General features: G+C 42.9%; 1 protein-coding gene across 1 annotated transcript in view; it reads left to right on the top strand.

Annotated features, from left to right (window-relative positions):
• LOC144807968 (uncharacterized) overlaps nucleotides 1-18,365 on the top strand; it is a 47,539-nt gene extending 29,174 nt beyond the window's left edge. Inside the window, exon 2 of the mRNA XM_078673554.1 lies at nucleotides 15,422-18,365. Within this exon, the coding sequence (XP_078529680.1) occupies nucleotides 16,391-17,437 (1,047 nt within the window). The 5' untranslated portion in view covers nucleotides 15,422-16,390 and the 3' untranslated portion in view covers nucleotides 17,438-18,365. The remainder of the gene's footprint in view (nucleotides 1-15,421) is intronic.
• Nucleotides 18,366-22,836: the final 4,471 nt, after the last annotated feature.

The raw sequence follows: 22,836 nt of genomic DNA, 5'->3' as shown, positions 1-22,836 counted from the left end.
GTTAGACACCTGTCTGACGCTACAATCGGATGCGCCAATGGATGCAGAAACATTGTTGAGCCCGATAAAGGTTCATGCTTTGTGCTGCTCTCAAAGGCTGCCAATCCTGATGACGGCATTCGTGGAAGCTTCACCACTACGATTGAGGGGTAGTGAAGTTCAAGATGAAAGCAGCATCGATCAGGTACGACCTTCTGTCAGCAATGCGAATCAGAATGTCAATGGAGACAATCATGCGCACGAATGCATGGTTACACCTATTTCCGAGTTAGTGGAACTTTCCCATGAAGCTGTTGACAGTTTTTTCGAAAGCCTGAATGATATGATGTTCTCACCCGAACAGAAATAGAGACTTTTGAGCAAGCTCGCACTCGGCGTTCCCTGAATTCGGCCTTCAACTTTAAAAATAAAGTCACATGAACAAATTTTACCTCCAGTTCACGGACAGCAATTTTTTAGCAGCCCCAAATTAATTTTTATAAATTTTTCGGGACACTATCTTCTGCTTAAAGTAAGAAACTATTCCTAGAGAACTAAGATTTCTATTTTTAGATACTTTATAGACATTAGCTGCCCGCTGGTATGTTCACATATATTTTATTCTGTGATGGAATGGTCTCGAAACTTTTTCTGTATTTAAGAAGCCATTTCATGTGTAATTTCTCATATACCAAATAAGCAATAATGTATACAAATGCGTGATTACTTTAGCATTTAATTCATAGCTTGAGTGCATACAATATATATGACTGCAATTTTCCGTATATTTGAAAATTTCGAAATGCATTTATGTATTTTGGGGTGGTAAGGTATACACACTACTCTATAGTATGTTGTACTAAGTTATACTATGCCTAGATTAGTAAATATGTCCATAGTTAGCGTGGAGTGGGTGTCATGTATTCCTATAGGTTCTGAATCGATCCCCCTATTCCTGACCCTATTCTAGTTAAACAAACCAACAAGTTAACTAGCAGTCAGCCCATGAGGCAGAAAACCCCCATGATGCAGATACCGTTATCTGACGCAGTCACACTACGGCACAGGAACGTGTTATCTGATTAGGTCATAACGCTTGCGATCTAATTAGACAAGCGATATTCCTCCAGCCCCTGATAAGGCATACAGAGTTCTCATAACAAATCAAACCTATGACAACCTGGAAAAACCGTGCGGCCATTGTTTTGATTTCACCGAGAACTTCAGTAAAAGAATGTGCTAACGAGCAAGTCGTATGACATCCTTATTGACGTATCTATGTCCATCCTTACGTCAATCTCGGCACCTTAAAGGTATAAATATTACCGATCTTGCCCTATGCAAACACACGCGTGGTGACGAGACGGAGCAGCCATACTTGCCGAAGCCCAGAGCAGAGCAGACCCCGCTGGCAGCAGCCCCGCCTTTCTGACGCGCTGAGAGAAGCTGCTTTCTCCTGCCGAGAGACCCAGCACCGGCGCTTCCGGGTAGCCCTCGCAGGCAGCCTGGAATATCGAGACCAGAGAAAGAGATACCATTCCTCATTCATCCTAAACTTCCAGGTACAGAACTGAATAACCCCTCACAGAGAATTCTTTAGTTATTCACTTGGCAAAAACAAACTTAACTTAAACTGTAACTTTCTATTCCCGCCCACGTATTAGGCTTAGGTCAGGTACACGGGGTAGGCGTATTTAGAAACACCAGTTGAGTACGTTTAGTCAAATGTATATGTGTATGTAATATATTTAATTCATTTTAAACATCATATGGCTTAGAAACCATATCAATGTTTTTACAGTATTATTTTATACTTCTGCTTTTAATGTATGCACTTTACTTAGCTATAAGTATTGCAATAATATCGATCCATTTCTCATGTATGAGAAAAGAGACTGATCAATAAATAACACCTTTTTATTGAACACGCCCGTCTCTTCCTTTTCTCTACATTCTGATGAGACTAAGAATGCACGTACTGACTGAGTAAAATAATTTGCCTTTTGTTCACACGACTCTCGAGATTTACTCTTGATTAGGGGAGAGCAAAGTTGTCATGTTCTATGGTTGTCAGAAACTAAATCCCTTCTTGTCTAATCAGGGAAGTTAAGTCCTCCTTGAACATTCGAGAAAGTTTCTAGTGAACTCTGAGCTAAGCTGGCAAACCCAAAACTTTAAGTCTAGTATCGACAGTAGTAGACCTAGTTAACGTCTGGTCTAGGCCTTTACTGCTGTAGGTATTATTCCAATGCGCAGAGCCTATTGGGATGATAGGAACTACACTACAATACCACTCCTTCAGTATGCTTCTGGACCTGTGGATACTGTGCCAGGAAGAAGGGCTGCTGTGCTACTGAAGGTCTGCCTCTCTGCTGGACTCCTGCATTTCTGTGCAGACCTGTTGCCTACTGCCCTCTCGCCTGAGTAAGAAGGACTGGACCTGCATTCCTTGAACCCAGAACCCAGAGTGACTCCAACGGCTGGTTGTCTGTCCTCCTGAACTGAAGCCTCGGGGACATAACATGCTTTCAACAACCCAACCTTGCATCTGCACTTGGACTCTACCATCTGCAATTCTTTCCTTCCAAGTTCTGTCAACCAAGTCCAGGACACTTCAAAGTGGGCCTAAGGTACTCTGCTAGCCTCTGTGGATCCAGAAGAACCAACACATCTCTGCTGTGCGGCTCAAACCCAAGCGGAGCCAACCCATCACTGCACTACATGGATCGGAACCGCTGCAAAAAAACTGCATCGAAGCCCGAGACTGCATCAGAACTGCTGCTGTGTGACACATCCCCTACACAGGCCCTCACATCCCCCACCGACGGCAGCCTCAGCGATGGACTCCGCATTGCAGCCCCACAGCTCCTCTGAACTGATACAGCTCACCAACTGTGCAGCACATCTCCGACTTGGACTTCGCATTGCAAGCCGTCATTGATGATGACGCAACAGGACCTCACAGTGCAGGCACGCCACATCTCCGTTCTGATGCACCGCCTCAGCTGCACGACTCATGTTCTACGCGGATCCACAGAAGGCTCCGCAAAGTAGATTTAAGGTACTCTGTTCAGCAAGCATAACTGGGTCCCTGTAGCCGACACACACTCTGTAGCGGTCAGCCTGAACATGTTACTGTGTCCCGATCTGCCGTGACCAGATAGCTTCAGCAAGTACTTTACTCCTTTGGCGCCATTTACTCTAAACACTGTTCAATATCTCCAGTTCTACTAATTCAATTTTTGTCATGGTTTATTACATTTAGCGTTATTTGTATAAGCTGGTGTAGTATCTTTTTGTGTGGTGTTTTCACTGTTTTTCTAGCAACCCCCCCCTGTCTGATTATGGCATGAAGCTGTTGTTTTCCTTTGCAACTCAGCAGTTATTTTCCAATTACCTGGCCGCATCCCTAGTCGCTGGTCTGTTCTGTTTGTGACCTTTGTATCCACTCTGAGGTTCCGTGACGATTTTACTCGTGTTTGTAACATTGTCGTAAATACATAATTTTGGTATCGGTGAACCGCAAATGATCCATTTAGTATATCCTGGTGTTTTCGCTATGCTACGAGCAAGAGCACTCCTGTTACCAACACATTTGTGATCTACCCATGGCATCCATCTTAGAACACGGAAGCCATTTTGTATTCCTTGCCCTCACATAGTCAATGGACACGCAATGACCTCTTTTCATTAAAGGACACGTAGGCTTTGGCCGGCGATTCACCTTGCAAGTGACACGTGCACCTTAGGCCAGCAACGCTGTGGCAGCATGACTCGGCAAGAGCTGCCTCCCCAGCCTGAGGCCAGTCCTGCTATACTGGTTCTTGTGTTCGTTGGCCTGATCATGATTAGGCGGCCGAAGCTGGTAACCGTGCCCATTTACGACCCACAAACATTTCTTATCCTGTCTTTCTATCTTCCACACCTGGCTCTGCTCCTTTCCTTCTGGGCCTTTAGTAGGGGGTGGTAACGAAATTTACGATGAGGCGGTCCGGGTCTTGAATGAAGAATTGACATGGGATTATGATGGACTAGTGGGAACCCCTCATTTGTAATGTTTTGACATCAGATACTGTTGACGATTCCTGTGCAACGCCAAATATTTATTGTATAAGACACGAATGTTTAGAACTGTGGTAACATGTAAAGAATTTGCCTGAAGCCCAATATTTAGTATATAAGGAACAACCCTCTCTGTACAAATCGAACAGGCTCCTAGATACTGCCCATGTGTAGTTTCTGTGACTTCTGTGTCCCTGCAGTAATAAACCTTTGGTCTTTGACGCCACCATCGAGAAGCCCGTGTTTCTGTTTATTTGTGTACCAAGACAGGTTGAACTCCGGGGTCTTCGGGTGTTGTCCCTGACACCTCTGGACGTAAAAAAAAAAAGTCCAGAACTCCATTTGGCGCCCAACTCGGGGCGACGTCATTCGGTACCTGTCCAAAAGCCTGAAGAATTCGAGGAGCTTCGTTTGAAGATTTCAGAGGGAGGCGCCCCACTTCATCGATCCCGGCATATCGCAAAAGTGGCCCCGACGTCCTCTTCCACGAGGGTTCCCGTTCAGACGGCTGCAGTGGTCCGTTGCCTTGACCGTCGCCCTGTCTTGGACCCGAGGTGCAGTCCTCAGTACGGCGAAACGTGACGGGTTTCTCCTTGGTGACGTCTTCAGTGCCTCAGTTAAGTATTTAGTGGTTGCTAGTTGGTTATTTTGTGAGGGTTGCTCCTATTTGGATAATCCTTTTAGTTCTCAGTTCAGTTCAGATCTGTAAGGTTATCACTGGTTATTCTAGTTACGATAATCATTCTGTTCAGTTCAGGTATCGATACAATTATCAGTTCTGGTAGGCCTAAGTTCTCGGTTCAAGTGCGCATCTTTTTGTGTTTTGTTTGTCTTGTGTTCCGAATTATAAAATGGTAAGTCAGAAAAATTGTATGTTGTCTTGTTTTAGTTGCAACCGTGATTCCCAGTTGGAGGACTCGTGTTTGGTTCCTCCGATTGGAACTCCCCTTTATGATCTATATTGCAAATTTGGTGTGGGCCCTATCTCTTATAACGAGGTATGGATCCGCTATACAGAAAAAGATGGTGTCCTTAGTTGGCCACTACATGGTAGTTTTGAACCTGAAATTCTCGATAATCTAGAAAGAAGGTTGTTTAAGAAGAAAGCCCGGCCGGCAATGTTTGATTCTTTCCGTTATTGGCGAAAAGAATCTAAACAGAGAGAAATTAAAAAGTTGAAGAAAGAACAGAAAGAGCAAGAGTTGACTTTAGAACAGTCTGCTAGGCAGCTGCAACTCAACGAGTCCGAGAAAGCGATGGAGGTGGCCGATAGAGAGCGTAATTTAGCGATAGACAAGTGCTATCCTGCTTTACCATCGAGTACGGCTAAGATAGTAGAGGACCCTGAAAAGGATCCCCTGTTGTCTTACTTGTTACGATCACCCCCACCGTATGCACAAGGTGCTACGGCTCCACCTATACCGAATGTTCAATTACCGGTTGCTGGACAACCTGGTGTCCCTGTTCTCGCTCCCCTGAATCAAGTTCCTGTACCTCCTGTGGTCAATATTAATGTTCCTTCGACAACCCCTCTTCTAGGGTTGCCGACTTCTTTACCTATGCCTGTGTCGCTCACACCTGCTACTTCACAAGCTAATTTTCCAGCTACTCCTACTGTTCCTGATCTATCTGTTCCAACTGCTACTCTATTCACTGCCTCTGCTAATATTATGACTCCGCTTTCTGTTCGTCGAAGAATCACTGATTCTGTCTCTAATATTCTATCTCCCTTCTATAAAACTCTGATTAAGACTCCTACCTCTGACTCTGTGCAGAGACGTAGTCAGCTTCCCAGTACTGAAGAAAGAGGAATACTAGATTCCACTGCTCTTAGATGGGTTTCGAAAGTTGGAAGATATAATGTACAAAATGTATTAGATACATTTATGCAATGGAACGAACCGACACAACGATATGTGTTCGATGAAATGTGTTTCCTTCTACGTGAGGAATTGGAAGAGGATGACCCTGAATCAAATCTAGGAGAATTAATTAATGTTCAGAAAGAGTTTGCTACAGGTATGATAGTTGGACAAAATATAAAAGAAGCGATGGAACTGGTTCTAAGTTATAGATCCGACTCATCCCTTCTTTCACCGAGAGAGTTAGAGAAACGTAGTACGAAACGAAATCGTCAATATCCAATGAGAGAGGTTCCACCAATTTGGCGCGAAGCTGTGCAAGCTAATGCACCGCTTGGCATTGCAGCCGCTCCGGCCCAATTCCAGAGAGTATGGATACATATTCCATGGAAGCGAGCTGAAGTGTTAGCAGTAAAACAGGCTTTGCCAGATCCGCGTAAAAATCCTGCAGGGTACTACAAAGAGTTAGCTCAAACAGTTGACGCTTGTGTATTAAATTTAACTGACATAGATCTGCTGTTTGGTAATGTAGTACCGCAACCAATTTGGGCTAAAATTCGTAAAGAGAATCATCCAGTTGCCCTAGGTGGTGACTGGGCAGCTATAATTGCAGCGGATGGTCAACAAATAGGTGGTTCCAAACCTGAACCTTTAATTGCTAATTTGCCTGGTAGAATAATCGATTTAATGAAAACCTTGATGCCAGCATTGCGCGTTAACTGGGACAAATTGTCCGCGTGCAAACAAAAGAAAGACGAAAGCGTCTCCGACTTTTTCACAAGATTCGAGGAGACTTTCGTGGATCATAGTGGTCAGGATATGAGCACAGAAGGAGGCCAGAGATTATTTGTCGATAAATTTGTGCACAATCTGTTGCCAGAACTTAGTAGTAAATTAAAGAATTCTGAAAGTGCGTGGGCTGTCTCTACGACTGCGCAAATACTTGCGACTGCTCAGTACTATGAAAATAGGGATAAAGAAGAGAAGGAAAAATCAGATAAAAAGACGAAAGATTTAAAAACTAAAGTACTTCTACAACAAGCTTATCCGCCTCGCATGAATCAAACTAATATGCAGCAGGGGTCATATCAAAGAACGGATTATAACTTTCAAAGGCCACAATACCAGTGGAATCAATGTGCTTATTGCAAAAAGGAAGGTCATTACAAAAGTGAGTGTCCAGTTCGAACACAAAATAATGATGCGGCAGCTCAGAGAGGTCGTGGTAGTTCTATGCAAAACTCTAGAGGTCGAGGACGAGGTGCTATGCCTCCACAGACAAGTGATCGCCCCTCTAATTATTTCGACCAGCGAAAAGGACAATCTGCCCAACAGAATAGGTCTCCACAGTATCATGTTGAAGACTATTATGAAGCTAGTGAGGAAGGTCAGCAAAGTGAATACTAGGACAGCCATGGACAAAGAGAGGGAGTAGTATCAGTACCAGTAGATCAGAGTGGGCCTTATGTCGCAGTAGCAACATCAGGTATAGTCGAACCGTTTCTGTTGGATACTGGTGCAGCAAAAAGTTCTATCATACTTGCAAAACTCCCTGGCGCACCTTTGTCTGGCTCAACAAACGTTTCAGTAGGTTTTTCGGGCGCCCCTGTTCACAACCCTGTTTCTGGTCCTTTGTCTATTTCTGTTGGACCCCGTCAATTGAAAGCACCCCTGATTTTGACGACAGGTTGTAACGAAAATCTGCTTGGTTTAGACTTGTTAAAACGCCTGTACGCGACATTGTACTGTTCTCCAGCGGGAGTACAGCTTACGTTGGGTAAAAGAATCATCTCCCCGATGTACTTGTCGATGGATGCGCTCCCACCAGAGCTGCGTTCAATCCCTGATACTCTTTGGGCGACTGGTCCTAATGATGTAGGTCTATTGGAAATTCCACCCTATGTAGTAACTTTGAAAGCAAATGTCAAACTTCCACGAATTCCACAATACAGAATCTCTAGTGAAGGTGAGCGTGCGCTCCTACTGATAGTACAAGACCTGATCAAGAAAGATGTTGTAGAAGAGACTAGAGGTAATGTCTGTAATAGTCCTGTACTGCCTATTTTGAAACGAACTGACCCTACAAAGCCTCCAGTATATAGGTTCGTAATTGATCTTAGAGAGGTTAATAAAATTGTGATCCCACAGTTTCCTGTGGTACCAGACATTACTGCATTGTTAACGTTGATTCCCGCTACAGCAGCATGGTTTTCAGTTGTCGACTTGAAAAATGCCTTTTTCAGCATTCCGATAGCCGAGGAAAGCAGAGATATTTTCGGTTTTTCTCTAGGAGGACGAAGTTTTAGATTTAAACGCGCTCCACAAGGTTATTGTGAAAGCCCATCCATTTACAGTCAAGCATTAAAAAGTCAGTTAGATTCCTTCGTACTTCCTCGTGGTTCTGCTTTAGTACAGTATGTCGATGATCTTCTAGTGGCTGCCGATGACAAGGAAACTTGCAAAACAGCTACGATTTCTTTATTGCATCACTTGTCAGATTTGAATCACAAGGTGTCACCTTCAAAAATGCAATACTGCTGCCAAGAAGTGACCTACCTAGGTCATCTCTTGTCAAAGGAGGGAAGGAAGTTGACCCCAGAGAGAATAAAAGCAATTACACAGATGAATGTTCCTAGCACGCAGAGAGAAGTGCGTGCCTTTTTGGGTATTACCTCCTATTTTAGGCAATGGATCCCAAATTTTTCTCTTTTAGCAAAACCATTAGTAGCATTGACTAGGAAAGGTGTTCCGAGTCCGGTACCATGGTCTGTTGAATGTCAGCAGAGTTTTTCTGAGTTACGAAATGCACTGTGTTCAGCACCTGTATTGGGTACACCCGACTACAGTAAGCCATTTACGCTCTATGTCCACGAGAGAGAAGGTTGTGCATTGAGTGTTTTGACGCAGAAATTTGGTGATAAACAACGCCCTTGTGCGTATTTTTCATCAACATTAGATCCAGTAGCTAAAGCGTTGCCTAGTTGCTTGAGAGCTACAGCCGCAGCTGCAGCTTCCATTCGACAATCTGCTGGTTTAGTAATGAACAACATGCTAGTAGTTATGGTTCCTCATGCTGTGGATACACTCATGAACCGAACCAAGACGCAACACCTTACCAGTGCTAGATTATCAGGCTATGAACTGACACTATTAGCTAGTCATATTCAGATCAAAAGATGCAATGTATTGAATCCAGCAACATTGTTGCCGACTAGCCAAGAGTCGAGTGATTCCGAACCACACGACTGTTGTTTCAGAACTGAGGAAGAAACAAAAGGACGAATCGATCTAAAAAATACTCCGTTGTCAGATCCAGATGGCACGTTGTATGTTGATGGGTCTTGCTTCAAATTGGAGAATGGTGATGTGACTGCTGCCTATGCCGTAACGACTTTGAGTACGATTGTGGAGACTGCAAGAGTGAGTCAGAATTCTGCCCAGGCTGCAGAATTGATCGCGCTAACAAGAGCGTGCGTTTTAGCTAAGGGAAAGAGAGTGAATGTGTTCACAGATAGTCAGTACGCGTTCGGCGTGGCCCATAGTTTTGGCCGTTTGTGGAAAGAAAGAGGTTTCATTACGTCCCATGGGACTAAGATTCAACATGGTCAGCTAGTTAATGACTTGTTGGAATCTCTAACCTTACCGACTGAAGTTGCGATTGTGAAATGCAGTGCTCATAAAGCAATCACGGATGATGTTGGTCGTGGGAATGCTTTTGCTGATGAGATCGCAAAACAGACAGCTAGAAATATGATGAGTAGAATGTATGTTGCAACGTCTGCAAGATGGATTTCTGAGTCTGGAATGTGTGAAGACACAGTGGAAAGCGTGAAGGAAATTCAGAAAGAGGCGACTGAGGAGGAAAAACGTGCATGGAGAGAGAGCACGGGTAAATTGGACTCGAGTGGGTGTTGGATTGATTTGTCGGAACAACAGCGTTGGATGTTGCCTGATGCGTATGTGCTTGCAGTAGTGACGATGGCGCATGGAACAGCGCACATCAGTTCAAAAGGGATTTGTAAGATGTTGGCTCCGGTCTGGAAGAATGACGGAATTAGTAAGTGTGCAGAGAGAGTGGTGAGAAATTGTATGGTATGCTTGATGCATAATCCTGGCAAGGGAATCCCCACACCTGCAGGTCACTTCGCTCCTCCTTCCTGCCCTTTTGAAGTGATCCAGCTAGACTTTATTCACATGGACCGTTGTAATAACCTGAAATACGTCCTAGTGGTAGTTTGTGTTTTTTCCAGATGGATCGAAGCATACCCACTGAAGGACAATACTGCCTTATCCACTGCCAAAATTCTTCTTAAAGAATACTTCCCCCGATACGGAATGCCACGGATTGTATGGTCAGATAACGGAAGTGAGTTCGTAGGGAAAGTTATGCAGAGTGTGTGTGCCGGCCTAGGGATTAGGCAAAAATTTCATAGTGCGAATCATCCCCAGTCCGCGGGTTTAGTCGAGGGTTACAATGGCACCCTTAAACTGAAACTCGCTAAGATACAAGCATCCACGGGTTTGTCCTGGCCAGACGCATTGCCTTTGGCTTTGCTATCAACAAGAGCAACTGTACATTCTAGAGTAGGGCTTAGTCCTTACGAAATAGTTTTCGGTCGTCCTGCAAATGTTTGGGGGGTACCTAGACCGAAAGAATTTAAGCAGCTGGAATACCCAATGTTAATTGATTACCTTTTCGACTTGACTGCTAAATTGAGTCTTATTCACCAACAGGTTTTCGACGCATTGCCAAAGCCACCGGAGAGTCCAGGCCATCAGCTGAAACCGGGTGATCAGGTGGTCATCCGAAATTTTGCAAGAACGAAAAATCTTCAGCCCAGATTTATTGGCCCTTTCCAGGTCCTGTTAGCAACGAGAACTGCTATTCGTGTGGCCGGAAGGAAACATTGGATCCACACGACACATGCTAAACGTGTGCCTCTGCCACTTCCTTACGACAACTGGGTAAAGAAAGGAATCGGTGCCTCTGAAACGGAACGAGTTCCCAGGTTCATACCTTTCAGCGATGCAGAACTGATCACGGATTCACCAAATTCTGACTCTCCTCCTGAAACTGCTCTTTTGAACCCTGAACATTTGCCTTCTGCACCAAAAGAACATTTGCCATCTGCGAACGTGAACATTGCAACGCCAGCTGAAAATACATTGTTTCCAGATCAGACAGCTCCTGCAAAACTGAGATACAACTTACGTTCTCGCGATATGGACAAATAAAGCAGAAAACTGCCTATTTTCAGATTTGCATTTTCTATACATTGCCTCCAGCCAGGAAGTTTGCTAATACTTTGTATTGTTTCTTTTTGTTTTAAAATTGCCTTGCCGTCTGGGTAGCCGTAGGGTCGTGGCTGTGTGCCTAGTTGAATCTGCAGGGGTCTGACACAAGGTCGATCTTTCTGTTAGTTCTGGGAACTCCCAGGGCTGATAGAGGCATTTTCACCTACGTACACATCATCAGTGGTCGCGAACGGTCGTAGAAGATGGAGCTTCCTGAGCTACAACGAGAAAATGTAATTTATGTTCGCAGAAATAGACTGTACAGAATACTACACAGCAAATGCTTTCTAATGCAATGTGCAGTTACATTTTTAATTGTTTTGATAACGCTGGTGGGTGGAATCGTCTTTGGCGTACATTTGATTTTTGTGCCAGTAACTACAGTACCTCCCCTTGATCCTACTACTTCTACGGTTTCTTCTATGCATTCTTTTCACTCATTTCCTGAACACGAACAAGCTCGACGCTCAGAATTTATTAATAATACATTTGTACAGCTCTTGCATCAACACCAACTGATAGTTAATACTACAAACTGCTGGGTGTGTGGCTTGATACCTCACACTATGGATAAAGGCATTCCCTATCTAGTCTTGCCTTTTAGCTATAATGGATCATTTCAGGCCTTTCAGACCATTTTTTCATATGCCCTTGAGACCTATCCTCCGCGTCCACCACGGTCCACTAAATACAACTCAGCCAACAAAGCTTTAGTCCAGGGATTTATTGATATGATTAAAGACGTCAATAATACTCCATCTTATCCTAGAGATGAATTACTGGTGTATCTGAGTTGGAACTCTACAGAGTATCGCCTTAGTTTGGGAGAAAGCAAGCGTAAAAGCTCCACTTCAGTTTGGGTCGTGCCTCACCGAGGTCAGGTCTGTTTGCAAGGAAATGGGAGAAATCCGAGAGCTCAGCTAGGGAGGAGTGAGTGCGTTGAGACTTACGTATTTCCGTCTAACTCCTCCCCTGCCTTTCTGACTGCTAGGGGTACCTACTTCATTTGTCAGGACAGAGCATATACATGGCTGCCTGCTGACTTTTCAGGTTCATGTTATATTGCTCGATTGTTACCCCCGACATACACTGCTTCTTCAGATTATCATAAACCAAGATTAGCAAGAGGTGTCTTCAGCAAGGAAGATACCGCTGGTCAAGAAGCTGGAGACTTTTTCAAAGGTTTCCTTCCGTTTTGGGGGCCTATGGCCAATAGTAGAAATCTTCGCCAACTAACACGGGTAGTTGAATCTACTATTACAGAAACTGCAGGTGCCCTTAGTAACTTAACAGCTGAGCTTCAGGCGGATCGTCTCATGACGTTGCAGAATCGTATGGTTCTAGACGTAATACTTGCAGATCGAGGTGGGGTATGCAGAATGATCCAATCGAGCTGCTGTGTCTTTATTCCTAATAATGCTCCAACAGTCTATGAAGCAATCTCTAAGCTACACAAGATTTCCGACTCTATACGTGTAGATAAGGGAAACTGGTCCTTCATGGAGTGGTTTTGGACTCTGGTATCAGCGTGGGGATGGAAGGTTCTGATGGTTATTGGTGTCATCCTAGTATTTCTGTTCTCGTGCTGTCTTATTATCCAGTGTGGTCCCGCTCTGTGTAGTCTCTGCGCTGCAACCTGTTTCAGAAAACCACCTGCATTAGGAGAAAAGGCACGAGGCAGGATGATGACGCAACGACATGTCGTTGACCTAATGAGCATAGAAATGGACTCTGACTCTGATATAGACTGAGTAATTGCCTATGTAAGGGCAAAAGGAGGGTCTGAGGTTCCGTGACGATTTTACTCGTGTTTGTAACATTGTCGTAAATACATAATTTTGGTATCGGTGAACCGCAAATGATCCATTTAGTATATCCTGGTGTTTTCGCTATGCTACGAGCAAGAGCACTCCTGTTACCAACACATTTGTGATCTACCCATGGCATCCATCTTAGAACACGGAAGCCATTTTGTATTCCTTGCCCTCACATAGTCAATGGACACGCAATGACCTCTTTTCATTAAAGGACACGTAGGCTTTGGCCGGCGATTTACCTTGCAAGTGACACGTGCACCTTAGGCCAGCAACGCTGTGGCAGCATGACTCGGCAAGAGCTGCCTCCCCAGCCTGAGGCCAGTCCTGCTATACTGGTTCTTGTGTTCGTTGGCCTGATCATGATTAGGCGGCCGAAGCTGGTAACCGTGCCCATTTACGACCCACAAACATTTCTTATCCTGTCTTTCTATCTTCCACACCTGGCTCTGCTCCTTTCCTTCTGGGCCTTTAGTAGGGGGTGGTAACGAAATTTACGATGAGGCGGTCCGGGTCTTGAATGAAGAATTGACATGGGATTATGATGGACTAGTGGGAACCCCTCATTTGTAATGTTTTGACATCAGATACTGTTGACGATTCCTGTGCAACGCCAAATATTTATTGTATAAGACACGAATGTTTAGAACTGTGGTAACATGTAAAGAATTTGCCTGAAGCCCAATATTTAGTATATAAGGAACAACCCTCTCTGTACAAATCGAACAGGCTCCTAGATACTGCCCATGTGTAGTTTCTGTGACTTCTGTGTCCCTGCAGTAATAAACCTTTGGTCTTTGACGCCACCATCGAGAAGCCCGTGTTTCTGTTTATTTGTGTACCAAGACAGGTTGAACTCCGGGGTCTTCGGGTGTTGTCCCTGACACCTCTGGACGTAAAAAAAAAAAGTCCAGAACTCCAACACAGTAGGCCATCAAAGAGGTATCTAAATATATCTCTGTTCCAACTTTTTAATGAGGCTTTGCTGGATCAGTGCCCCCCCATAATCCTTTCCCCACTATGGTACCTCTACAGAAATGGACACTGCCAATTCACATTTAAGCAAAATATGCTTTTGAGTCAGTACATTACTACTAATGTTTCGATGGCCCTGGCAGCTGTACTCCAGTTCTGTCAAAGGTATTACAAGGGGCTGACTCATCAACCCACCATCTTAGTTACCATCCATGCATACCCTCATAATTGCATTATCAATACATCCTGTGGAATTAAGCCCCTTCATATGGAGAACATGGGCCTTTCTTATCAAAATCAATCGAATATTTCTGAATCAGACAGATATAGAACTGAAAGGAATTATTGGAGTTTAGAGTATAAAGATCAGTAATTTTAAAGAAAACAATAAGTCTGACCTTTCAGGCGGGTGTTGCTCAATGCGTTCAGCGTCTGAGAGCTGCTGCCTTCGGCCACACATCGTGTAGCTTATCATCTGCTGTATCTCTTGTAGTTTGATCAGTTTTCACAGACAACAGGGAAACTAGTGCTACGTGCCACAAATTAACTTACCCAGAAACATTGTAAGAATGCCATAAAGTTAGAAGCAAAGCTAAAGTGCAAACTTCTTTGGCCCTGTATGCTGCTTGGTGAAATTCACGCGCCGTTAGTGCACCATGTCCCTCATGTAACAAATCCATCAACTCCACCCTCCAATGTGGCACCATCAGTTTATCTGCTCTTCTGACAACACCACTTAACTTGGACAACTGTATTTATTCATGCTGCTCAATTTATCTGCCATTCTTGGCTAAGCACAAAGGATACCTTTGTTTTTCTTTTGTCAACTAATCAGCACATTGGACTTCCACAACCATTGGGCGTCAGCAATTGCTAAACCTCAAATAGATTATCCGCTCACCAAAATCTTTTCATCAATACCATTTTCACCTTCAGTGCTCCGCATTATAAGTTTCCAGACCAGGTACATTACAACATAAATTAAAAAGTATCAATTAACCAATGACATACAGCATATTGTAGGGGCAGGCAATGAAGCCAGCCAGATCCATGTACAAAAATATTCGATGAATGCCACAACACTGTGAGGTGCAGCCTACTGCCTTGGGTCTTCTGTCCATCTCTTACTCCAAGCGCTGTTCTCGTTTAAAACCAATCTTGACTATATGCAGCTACAGAGAGCTGTAACTATTATGCAAATGCGATGCAAGTGTTCTTTCTTTACTAATTTACTCTACGAACTATTATTTCCTGAAATAAATAAGTTGTAACATGTTCAACTGAACTTTTATTGAAATATCTGTTTATAGTGAAATAACCTTGATAAGTTTCAAAGATGGTACAGCAGAGATGTTTTTATGGCCGGTTAAATATTGTTTACGCAAATTCCATTATCTTTCCATGTAGTAATCTTTTTTTTTTTACATTCAACAGAAAAAAAACCTTGAATTCACAAAATGTTTATGAATAAAGAAGAGAATGCTGTAAATCTGCAAAAACAGCCAGAGTAAATAAGCTCCAATATTAAAGAAAGCTTTCACGTCCGAGACAGAGGACCCTGAGCATAAACTGACAGATCCTGGAAGAAGCAGTCAAGGGCAGTTCAGTGGATGTAAGAGTCGGAGCTGTGCACCTCCACGCAACAAGACGAAGAAAAGAACTCTAGAGAATTAAGGCAAACGACCTCCCGTATAAACAAGTCCGATAACAGCATTTTATCGTGGGATCTGTAGGATGTGGTTACAGCAATGCTTTGCTGTCCACAATTATAACAACCCACCATTCAGTGCTGTAGGTGTACTGCAAACACTTTCTAACTAAACAACATCAACCAGAGAAGAGCACTATGGAGTGGAGCCTGACAACTGAAGGGTGAAGGAAAGACAAGTTCTGCTATCTACAATACAAACTTTTTCCCAATTTGTTGTGACCAGTAGTAGGATTCATCTTTATCCACAAGCACGCAACACCATTATTGAATCTAAAGACACAATCGCCCACTAAGAAGGGCATTTAGTGATAATTGTACTTTGTTAAATCAGAAAGAAAATTTCTGAAATATCACACACTTGCAAGGAATGTGAGACTAACGCAAGTGCTTTATCAACCATGTTGGCCCATCCGGAAAAGCAGTCATAGGATGAAGAAAAATATATACCTGACCTAAAGAAAGAAAAATCATACACATGCAGTGAAAGCTTTAGCTTTTCATCACTACTAAAGTGCCCTCAGCAAACGCACACAGATGAAAAATCATTCAACTGCAGTGAATGTGCGAAGAGCTTCATTCAATTATCAGGCCTACAAAGACATTTACAAAAACACGCAAGGGAAAAATCTTACCATTGCAATGAATGTGGAAGTAGTTTTAGTGACTCCTCAAAGCTAAGGATTCATCAGAGAATGCACACGGGGGAAAAACCATTCAAGTGCAATGAATGTGAGAAGAGTTTTAGTAGGTTATCAACCCTAAAACAGCATCAGAGAACACACACCGGGGAAAAGCCATATCACTGCAATGAATGTGGAAGTAGTTTTAGTCAATCGTCAACATTAAGGAAACATCAGCGAATACACACAGGAGAAAAACCTTTCATATGCATTGAATGTTTGAAGAGCTTTAGTCAGTTATCACACCTACAAATCCATCAACGAAAACACACGGGGGAAAAACCATACCATTGCAGTGAATGTGGAAGTAGTTTTACTGAATCGTCAAAACTCAGGATTCATCAGCAAACACACACAGAGGAAAAACCATTTAAATGCACTGATTGTGGTTGTAGTTTTAGAGAATCCACAACATTAATAAATCATATGCGAACACACACAGAGGAAAAACCATACCATTGCAATGAATGTGGAAGCCGTTTTAAGAACTCCTCATATCTCAGGATTCATCAGAGAACGCACACAGGGGAAAAGCCATACAAGTGCAGTGAATGTGTGAAGTGCTTTCGTCGGTTATCATACCTACAAAGCCATCAGCGCACACACACAGGGGAGAAGCCATTCAAGTGCAATGAATGTGAGAAAAGTTTTAGTCAATCGGCGAACCTAAAACAGCATCAGAGAACTCACACTGGGGAAAAACCATATCAGTGCAGTGAATGTGGAAGTAGTTTCAGTAACTTATCAACATTAAGATATCATCAGCGAACACACACCGGGGAAAAGCCATTCAAATGCAGTGAATGTGAGAAGAGCTTTAGTCAATCGGCACACCTAAAACAGCATGAGAGAACTCACACTGGGGAAAGACCATATCAGTGCAGTGAATGTGGACGTAGTTTTAGTAAATCTTCTACATTAATGACTCATCAGCAAACACATACAGAAGAAAAGCCAAGTGCAGTCAATGTGAGAGGACCTTTTGTCGATTATCAAACCTACAAAGACATCAGTGAATACACACAGAGGAAACCCCACTCAAGTGCAGCCAATGCTTGAAGAGCTTTAGTTAGTCATCACTACTACATAAGCCTTCAGCAAACACACCCAAGGGAAAAACATTCACGTACATTGAACAAGTGATGACCTTTTTCTGATTATCACCCCTATAATCCTTTGAAAACCATAAGCAAAAACTCACCTTAATGACACACGCATAGAAGTAATCCTAGCGGTGCAGCAAATACGCAAACATTTAAGGCCATCAACATCCTGTCTGTGGACACACTCAGGAATAAAAAATTGCAGTGCTTTTGAGATGAAGGAATTACTCAAAATAATAAAATTACAATTATATGGAACCTTCGAATACCAGATTATAAAAAGTAGGTGATAAAAGACTGGATTAGTAGGAAAGAAGGAAAAAACAGATATTTGTAACATTATAAAAGTGTCTGTTCTCAGTGAATGTTCCTTTCTTTAAACCCAGGAAAAAAATCTAAAATACCAGCAAAACATACTGGGAGACGAGCACAATGTGAACTAAAACAAAATAACCATTGTTTATTTTTATTTATTTAGGTATAGTTAGAAAGAAAAACACCCAAGTACAACTGATCATGCTGCAACAATGTGAACAATGCTTGGACTAAAAAGGGTCATTTAAAAGCTAGTTTAAAGGGATTAGTTAATAAACCCATAAGCCCAACACACTAAAACTAATTTAACAAGCACATACTGGTGAAAATTCATAACTGGTTTGGGTGTTAGGTCATTTTGCGGAACATTGCTGGTTCTGTGGCCGCATCTAGAGAACAGTGTCCAAAAGCAGGAGAAGTGAAAGTGTGGAAATATGAGCTGCAACTCTCAGGCTTGATGCGTTCAGTTATGGTTGTTATGCCAACTGGATTTGCAAGACGCGCTGATCACCCAGGAGGGAATCCAGGTCCCCAAATGAACAAAAACAGGCTCTGATGGCGAGGGGGGAGTTCCTTCTGGTCTGGGGGGGGCGAGGTGGGAGAAGACATATCTGGGAGTGAGGTGATGGAGGATTTGGTTGCGGAGTCGTCCAGTCCATTTGAGTTGCCTATTATGGGTATGAAAGTGAACATGGTTGTTGAGCTACACAAGGAGTAAGATGTGGAGTGCCTTTGTAGGTGAATGTGGGGAGATTGAAGGTGGTGTGCTTCTAGATGGGGAGTAAGTGAGGGTTATGTGGGTCTGTGGATGAGATTGAGTTTGAGTCTGCCGCTGTGCAATGACCTGCTTGACATTTGTTGGTGAGCTTGGTGTAGGGGGTGGTTCCGCCTGCGTAGGGGGTGGTTCCGTAGTCTCGTCTACTGATGAAGAATGCTTGTCTGATACTCCTGCTGCTGTCTAGTGATATCCATTTGAATATTTTTCCGAGCATCTTGACAGTTTGTAAACATGTAGCTGCTACTATGTTGTCATGGCTGGCCATGGAGAGTTGGCTATCGATTACGATACTGATTACCTGGCATCGTAATTGGGATAGATGTGGGGCGTCTGGTGCTGGTTTGCCTGGCCAGAGTCCAGAGAGTGGTGTACTTGCCAGACAGTACCACTTCATATTTGTCAGCATTTAGCTTGAGGTAGCTTTTTTTCATCCATTATGCTATATTGGAACTGCACATGAGGAAGGGCAATTGTGTGATCGATGTTTCTTCTGAGAGGGAGAGTATGAGTTGCATGTCTCCTGTACATGAGACGATGATGAGGCCGTAGGGCCATACGATGGAGGCCAGTGGAGCAATGTAGACATTGAAGAGGATGGGGTGTAATGAGGAACCCTGTGGCAGTGCCCAACATGTGCCTTCCCACCCATAATGCAGAAGAAGTGATGCTCATTTCCATCACATGCATCTTTAATGCACGAGCCATAGGTGCACAACATAGAGCTGGATCCTTGGGAGATTTGCAGGCTTGCCACTATGTAAATGATTCACAATTAGTATTTTAAAAGTTTCTTTTTTACAGAGAATCATTCATCCAAATCCAAACTGGTGAACGAACAGAACTGGTGCATGATAGCAAAATTATTGATAGGAGAAAGGGCAGTTGAAAAGTGTAGTTCTCATTGGGTTTCTGAAAGTATGACAGCTAGGGAGAGATTGAATCTTGAGCAGTAAAGTGTTCCATCTCTGAAGAGCTAGAATCCTGAACTGTCGACTCCCTGCTAGACATTTCTGGAACCTTGGCACTGGAAATCAAATCTGGATTCAGAAGAGGATGAGCACAAACGATACTGAGTCTTGACACAAATGATATTCAGGTTTGTGTATACATGCAAAAAGGAAACCTCATTGTATAATCTCCGCAAGTGTTTGAATGGACTTACAAAGCATGTGCTGCCTCGTGTGCAAACAATAAACTCTGTTATGCATTTGGGGCTGCCTCAGACCACAAATAAGATAAACCACAACAGTCTGAAAAATCTGAAATGTGCTTTTGTGTTGCTGGAGCCATCAAATACGCAGTGTTCCCGTAGCCTAGACTTGCCTAGAGGAATGAGCTCACCAATATAATATGCAGATCAGAAGAAAGGAAAGGGCACATCTTCAGTAGCTGAAGATGGTAGAAACGAATGCCATCCACTAGCTCATTTTAACAAAGTGCTGAGTCGGGGAAGTTCTTCCTACCATCGTCCACCATCATCAACACCACCAAGCAAGTGAGGAATTAGACACATGACTGGTCAAAAATAACACACTACGGGGGTCTGTACCAGGATTAAACTCACTTTACTTTACTTTAACAGGAACCATTTTTAAACTCAACTCTACATATTTAGGAATAAGTGGCTGGTACGGCCATTAGTGGCATAAAGACTTTGAACACTGACACTTTTAAATTTCTACTAATGAAGCACAATCAAACATCCGACCACGGCCCATGTATGGACATCCAAGAGCCTTTAAAAAACACACTGCAGAGGCGGGTACCAGGATCAAACCCAACTTACGTTCACATTAACATGAACTAAAATATAATCCAGTAAAAAGCAATCACAATGCTATACAATGTACACACTTATGATTAGATTTGACATATTAATAAGAAATCTATGTTTTTTTTAAATGTAATAAAGCAAAATTATGTCTTTTAATGGTATTTCACTCCTGATTGTGTAGAAAGAGATGTTAAATGAGATTTGTTCCCTAAACTATAAAGATAATTTGCGATGTCAACAAGGAGCCTAGTTTATTTGGCAATAGAGGGGTCCTATCTTGACAGCATGCCAGCTTTCAGCAGGAGTCTGACACAAGTGATATTACAGGGCCCCATTCTCACCAGTGTGCCTGCTTTCTGAGTGAGAATGGGTTCTTTGCCTGATATGGCACTACCATCTCTCCTTCTGTGTTCATGAAGTGAGACGTGCTGCTAGTAATGCTGTACACATTCTATGTGGGATCCTATCTGTTTGCCACCATTGTTATGAGACACAGCTGCTGCAGAAAGAAGGGTATGAGGACTGTAGCGATGCCTTTTTGCAACTAAAGATCTTTCACAAACATCTCAGGTGTTAACACGCACTGTTGAGAATATCAGCCCTCACTCTACCTCAAAGAGAATATTATTTTACGCTGGCAAACATTTTCCAATTCTTTTCTCAGGTTTGCTTGCTGCCCCTGCTGCTCCTTTCTTGTAACATATAGGGGTGGGTGACGTATTCTACCCCCTCTGCTGAGTTCACTGAGTTTTACCCACTCAGCGTGGATCGTAGAGTTCTGAAAAACTACACAAACGGGCACAGGGCTGAGTTTTCCCTCTTGCGCGGCTCGTCAATGTCTAGTTTGGCAAGCGAGAGTGAGAAGTATCATATGGCTGGCCACCTCCAGTCGAGATTTCTCAATGCAGGCAGTCGTGGCAGGTCGCTACCGCTCATGTTAAGGAAGCTGCCGTGTGAGTAGAACATCTACTCAAGTGGCAGAAAAAAGCAGCGCCCTCTTACTATACTCATAGTGCAGTTTGCACTGATTTTATTGTGCAGTACAATGTCTTGGCACTAAAAACCGGTCATGAGCAGAGCGACTTACCGCACTTCGCATTTTCAGAAATCCGCAGAGTGTGGCAGAGTTTTTTCAGCACTTCGCAGAGTTGCGCATAGGAGAACTCCGCCCAGGCCTAGTAACATACAATACTGTGCTATCAGTCTGTTCCAGGATGCGGCTTGAAAGTATAATAAATTACCTGCTTATAGTAACTCACCTTATTAGCTGCTTATAGTAGTTTACCTTATTAGCTGCTTATAGTAACTCGCCTTGTTAGCTGCTTATAGTAATTTACCGTATTAACTGCTTATAGAAACTCACCTTATCAGCTGCTGTCTTTGACAATTACAAGTTTACTTGTAGAAAAAAAATTACAAACAAAATTACGCTCTGTGACTTCTGTAGAGAAGTGCTTTAATTTTGAAAGTGTATTCTAAATGTATAATGCCTGTCTCTTTAAAATGTGTGCTCTAAAGTGGCATTATGATGTTTCAAATATTCCAAACACTGTTCCTCTCGTCCTCTTCTTATTTTGGAATAACAACTTACGGTGTAGTAGTGCTCATTGTATCCAGTTTACGTCCTTCCTTTCTTTAAGCCTACACATTTCAACGCAGCAGAGCACATTTCACCTTCTGACAAAGGCAGTGTGTTGTCTCATGTAGTGACCGTGTACATTTAATGGCCGCGAAAGGGGAAGCTTATAACCATTGCTCACACTAATTACTCAGTTGAATTCCCTAGGTTTAAAATGAACAATGGTTGGCTCTTGTAACATGTGGATGAATCGCAGTGTACTAAGATGTATTACATCATGAGTATTAGAATATAAAACCTATTTATGGGACACAGTGTAGCATAAAAGCCAGTCTATATCTCATCGAAGCTAGGAGCGAATTCGCTTAACACCATCACATGTTGTTATTAAAATGTTACAGATCACAATGACGAGTTGCAATTCAGTCAAACTGACCATCTCTTTTAAATGCTGTACCTGTGTCACTATTGTAAATATTTTAAGCTGCCTAGCGTCTTCATCTAAGTCTCACAGAACGGTGAACACACATAGATCGACCATTGTCTACAGCACACTTTATCGATGGGAAGCCCGTAGGTAAGCATCCATTCATTTGACTATTATGAAAAGAAAAAAAGATAAGTAGAACTCCTTTAGCGCAATATCAAATGTTATGATATGGTAATGTAGTCTTTATTGTGTTAAATGCTTGGCTGAGAATCCCAATTTCTCTCTGATGGGTCGATCGGCAAAATTGAACATTCTATTGCGTTTCAGATAGCAATGCTTTGGGTCTTTCTCGCTAGACAATGTTCTCCTGGAGTTCTTTTCTCACTTTCTAGCTATAAAAACATTTTTAACACCAGTGGATTATCCTGCCTTTCCCAAGCATCCAAATCTCTGTGTAGCTCGATGTCTTAAAGAGTAGA

Source organism: Lissotriton helveticus, chromosome 1_2 (genome assembly GCF_964261635.1).
Source record: "Lissotriton helveticus chromosome 1_2, aLisHel1.1, whole genome shotgun sequence".
Classification (NCBI taxonomy): Eukaryota; Metazoa; Chordata; class Amphibia; order Caudata; family Salamandridae; genus Lissotriton; species Lissotriton helveticus.
This window is presented reverse-complemented; position numbering and strand designations above follow the sequence as displayed.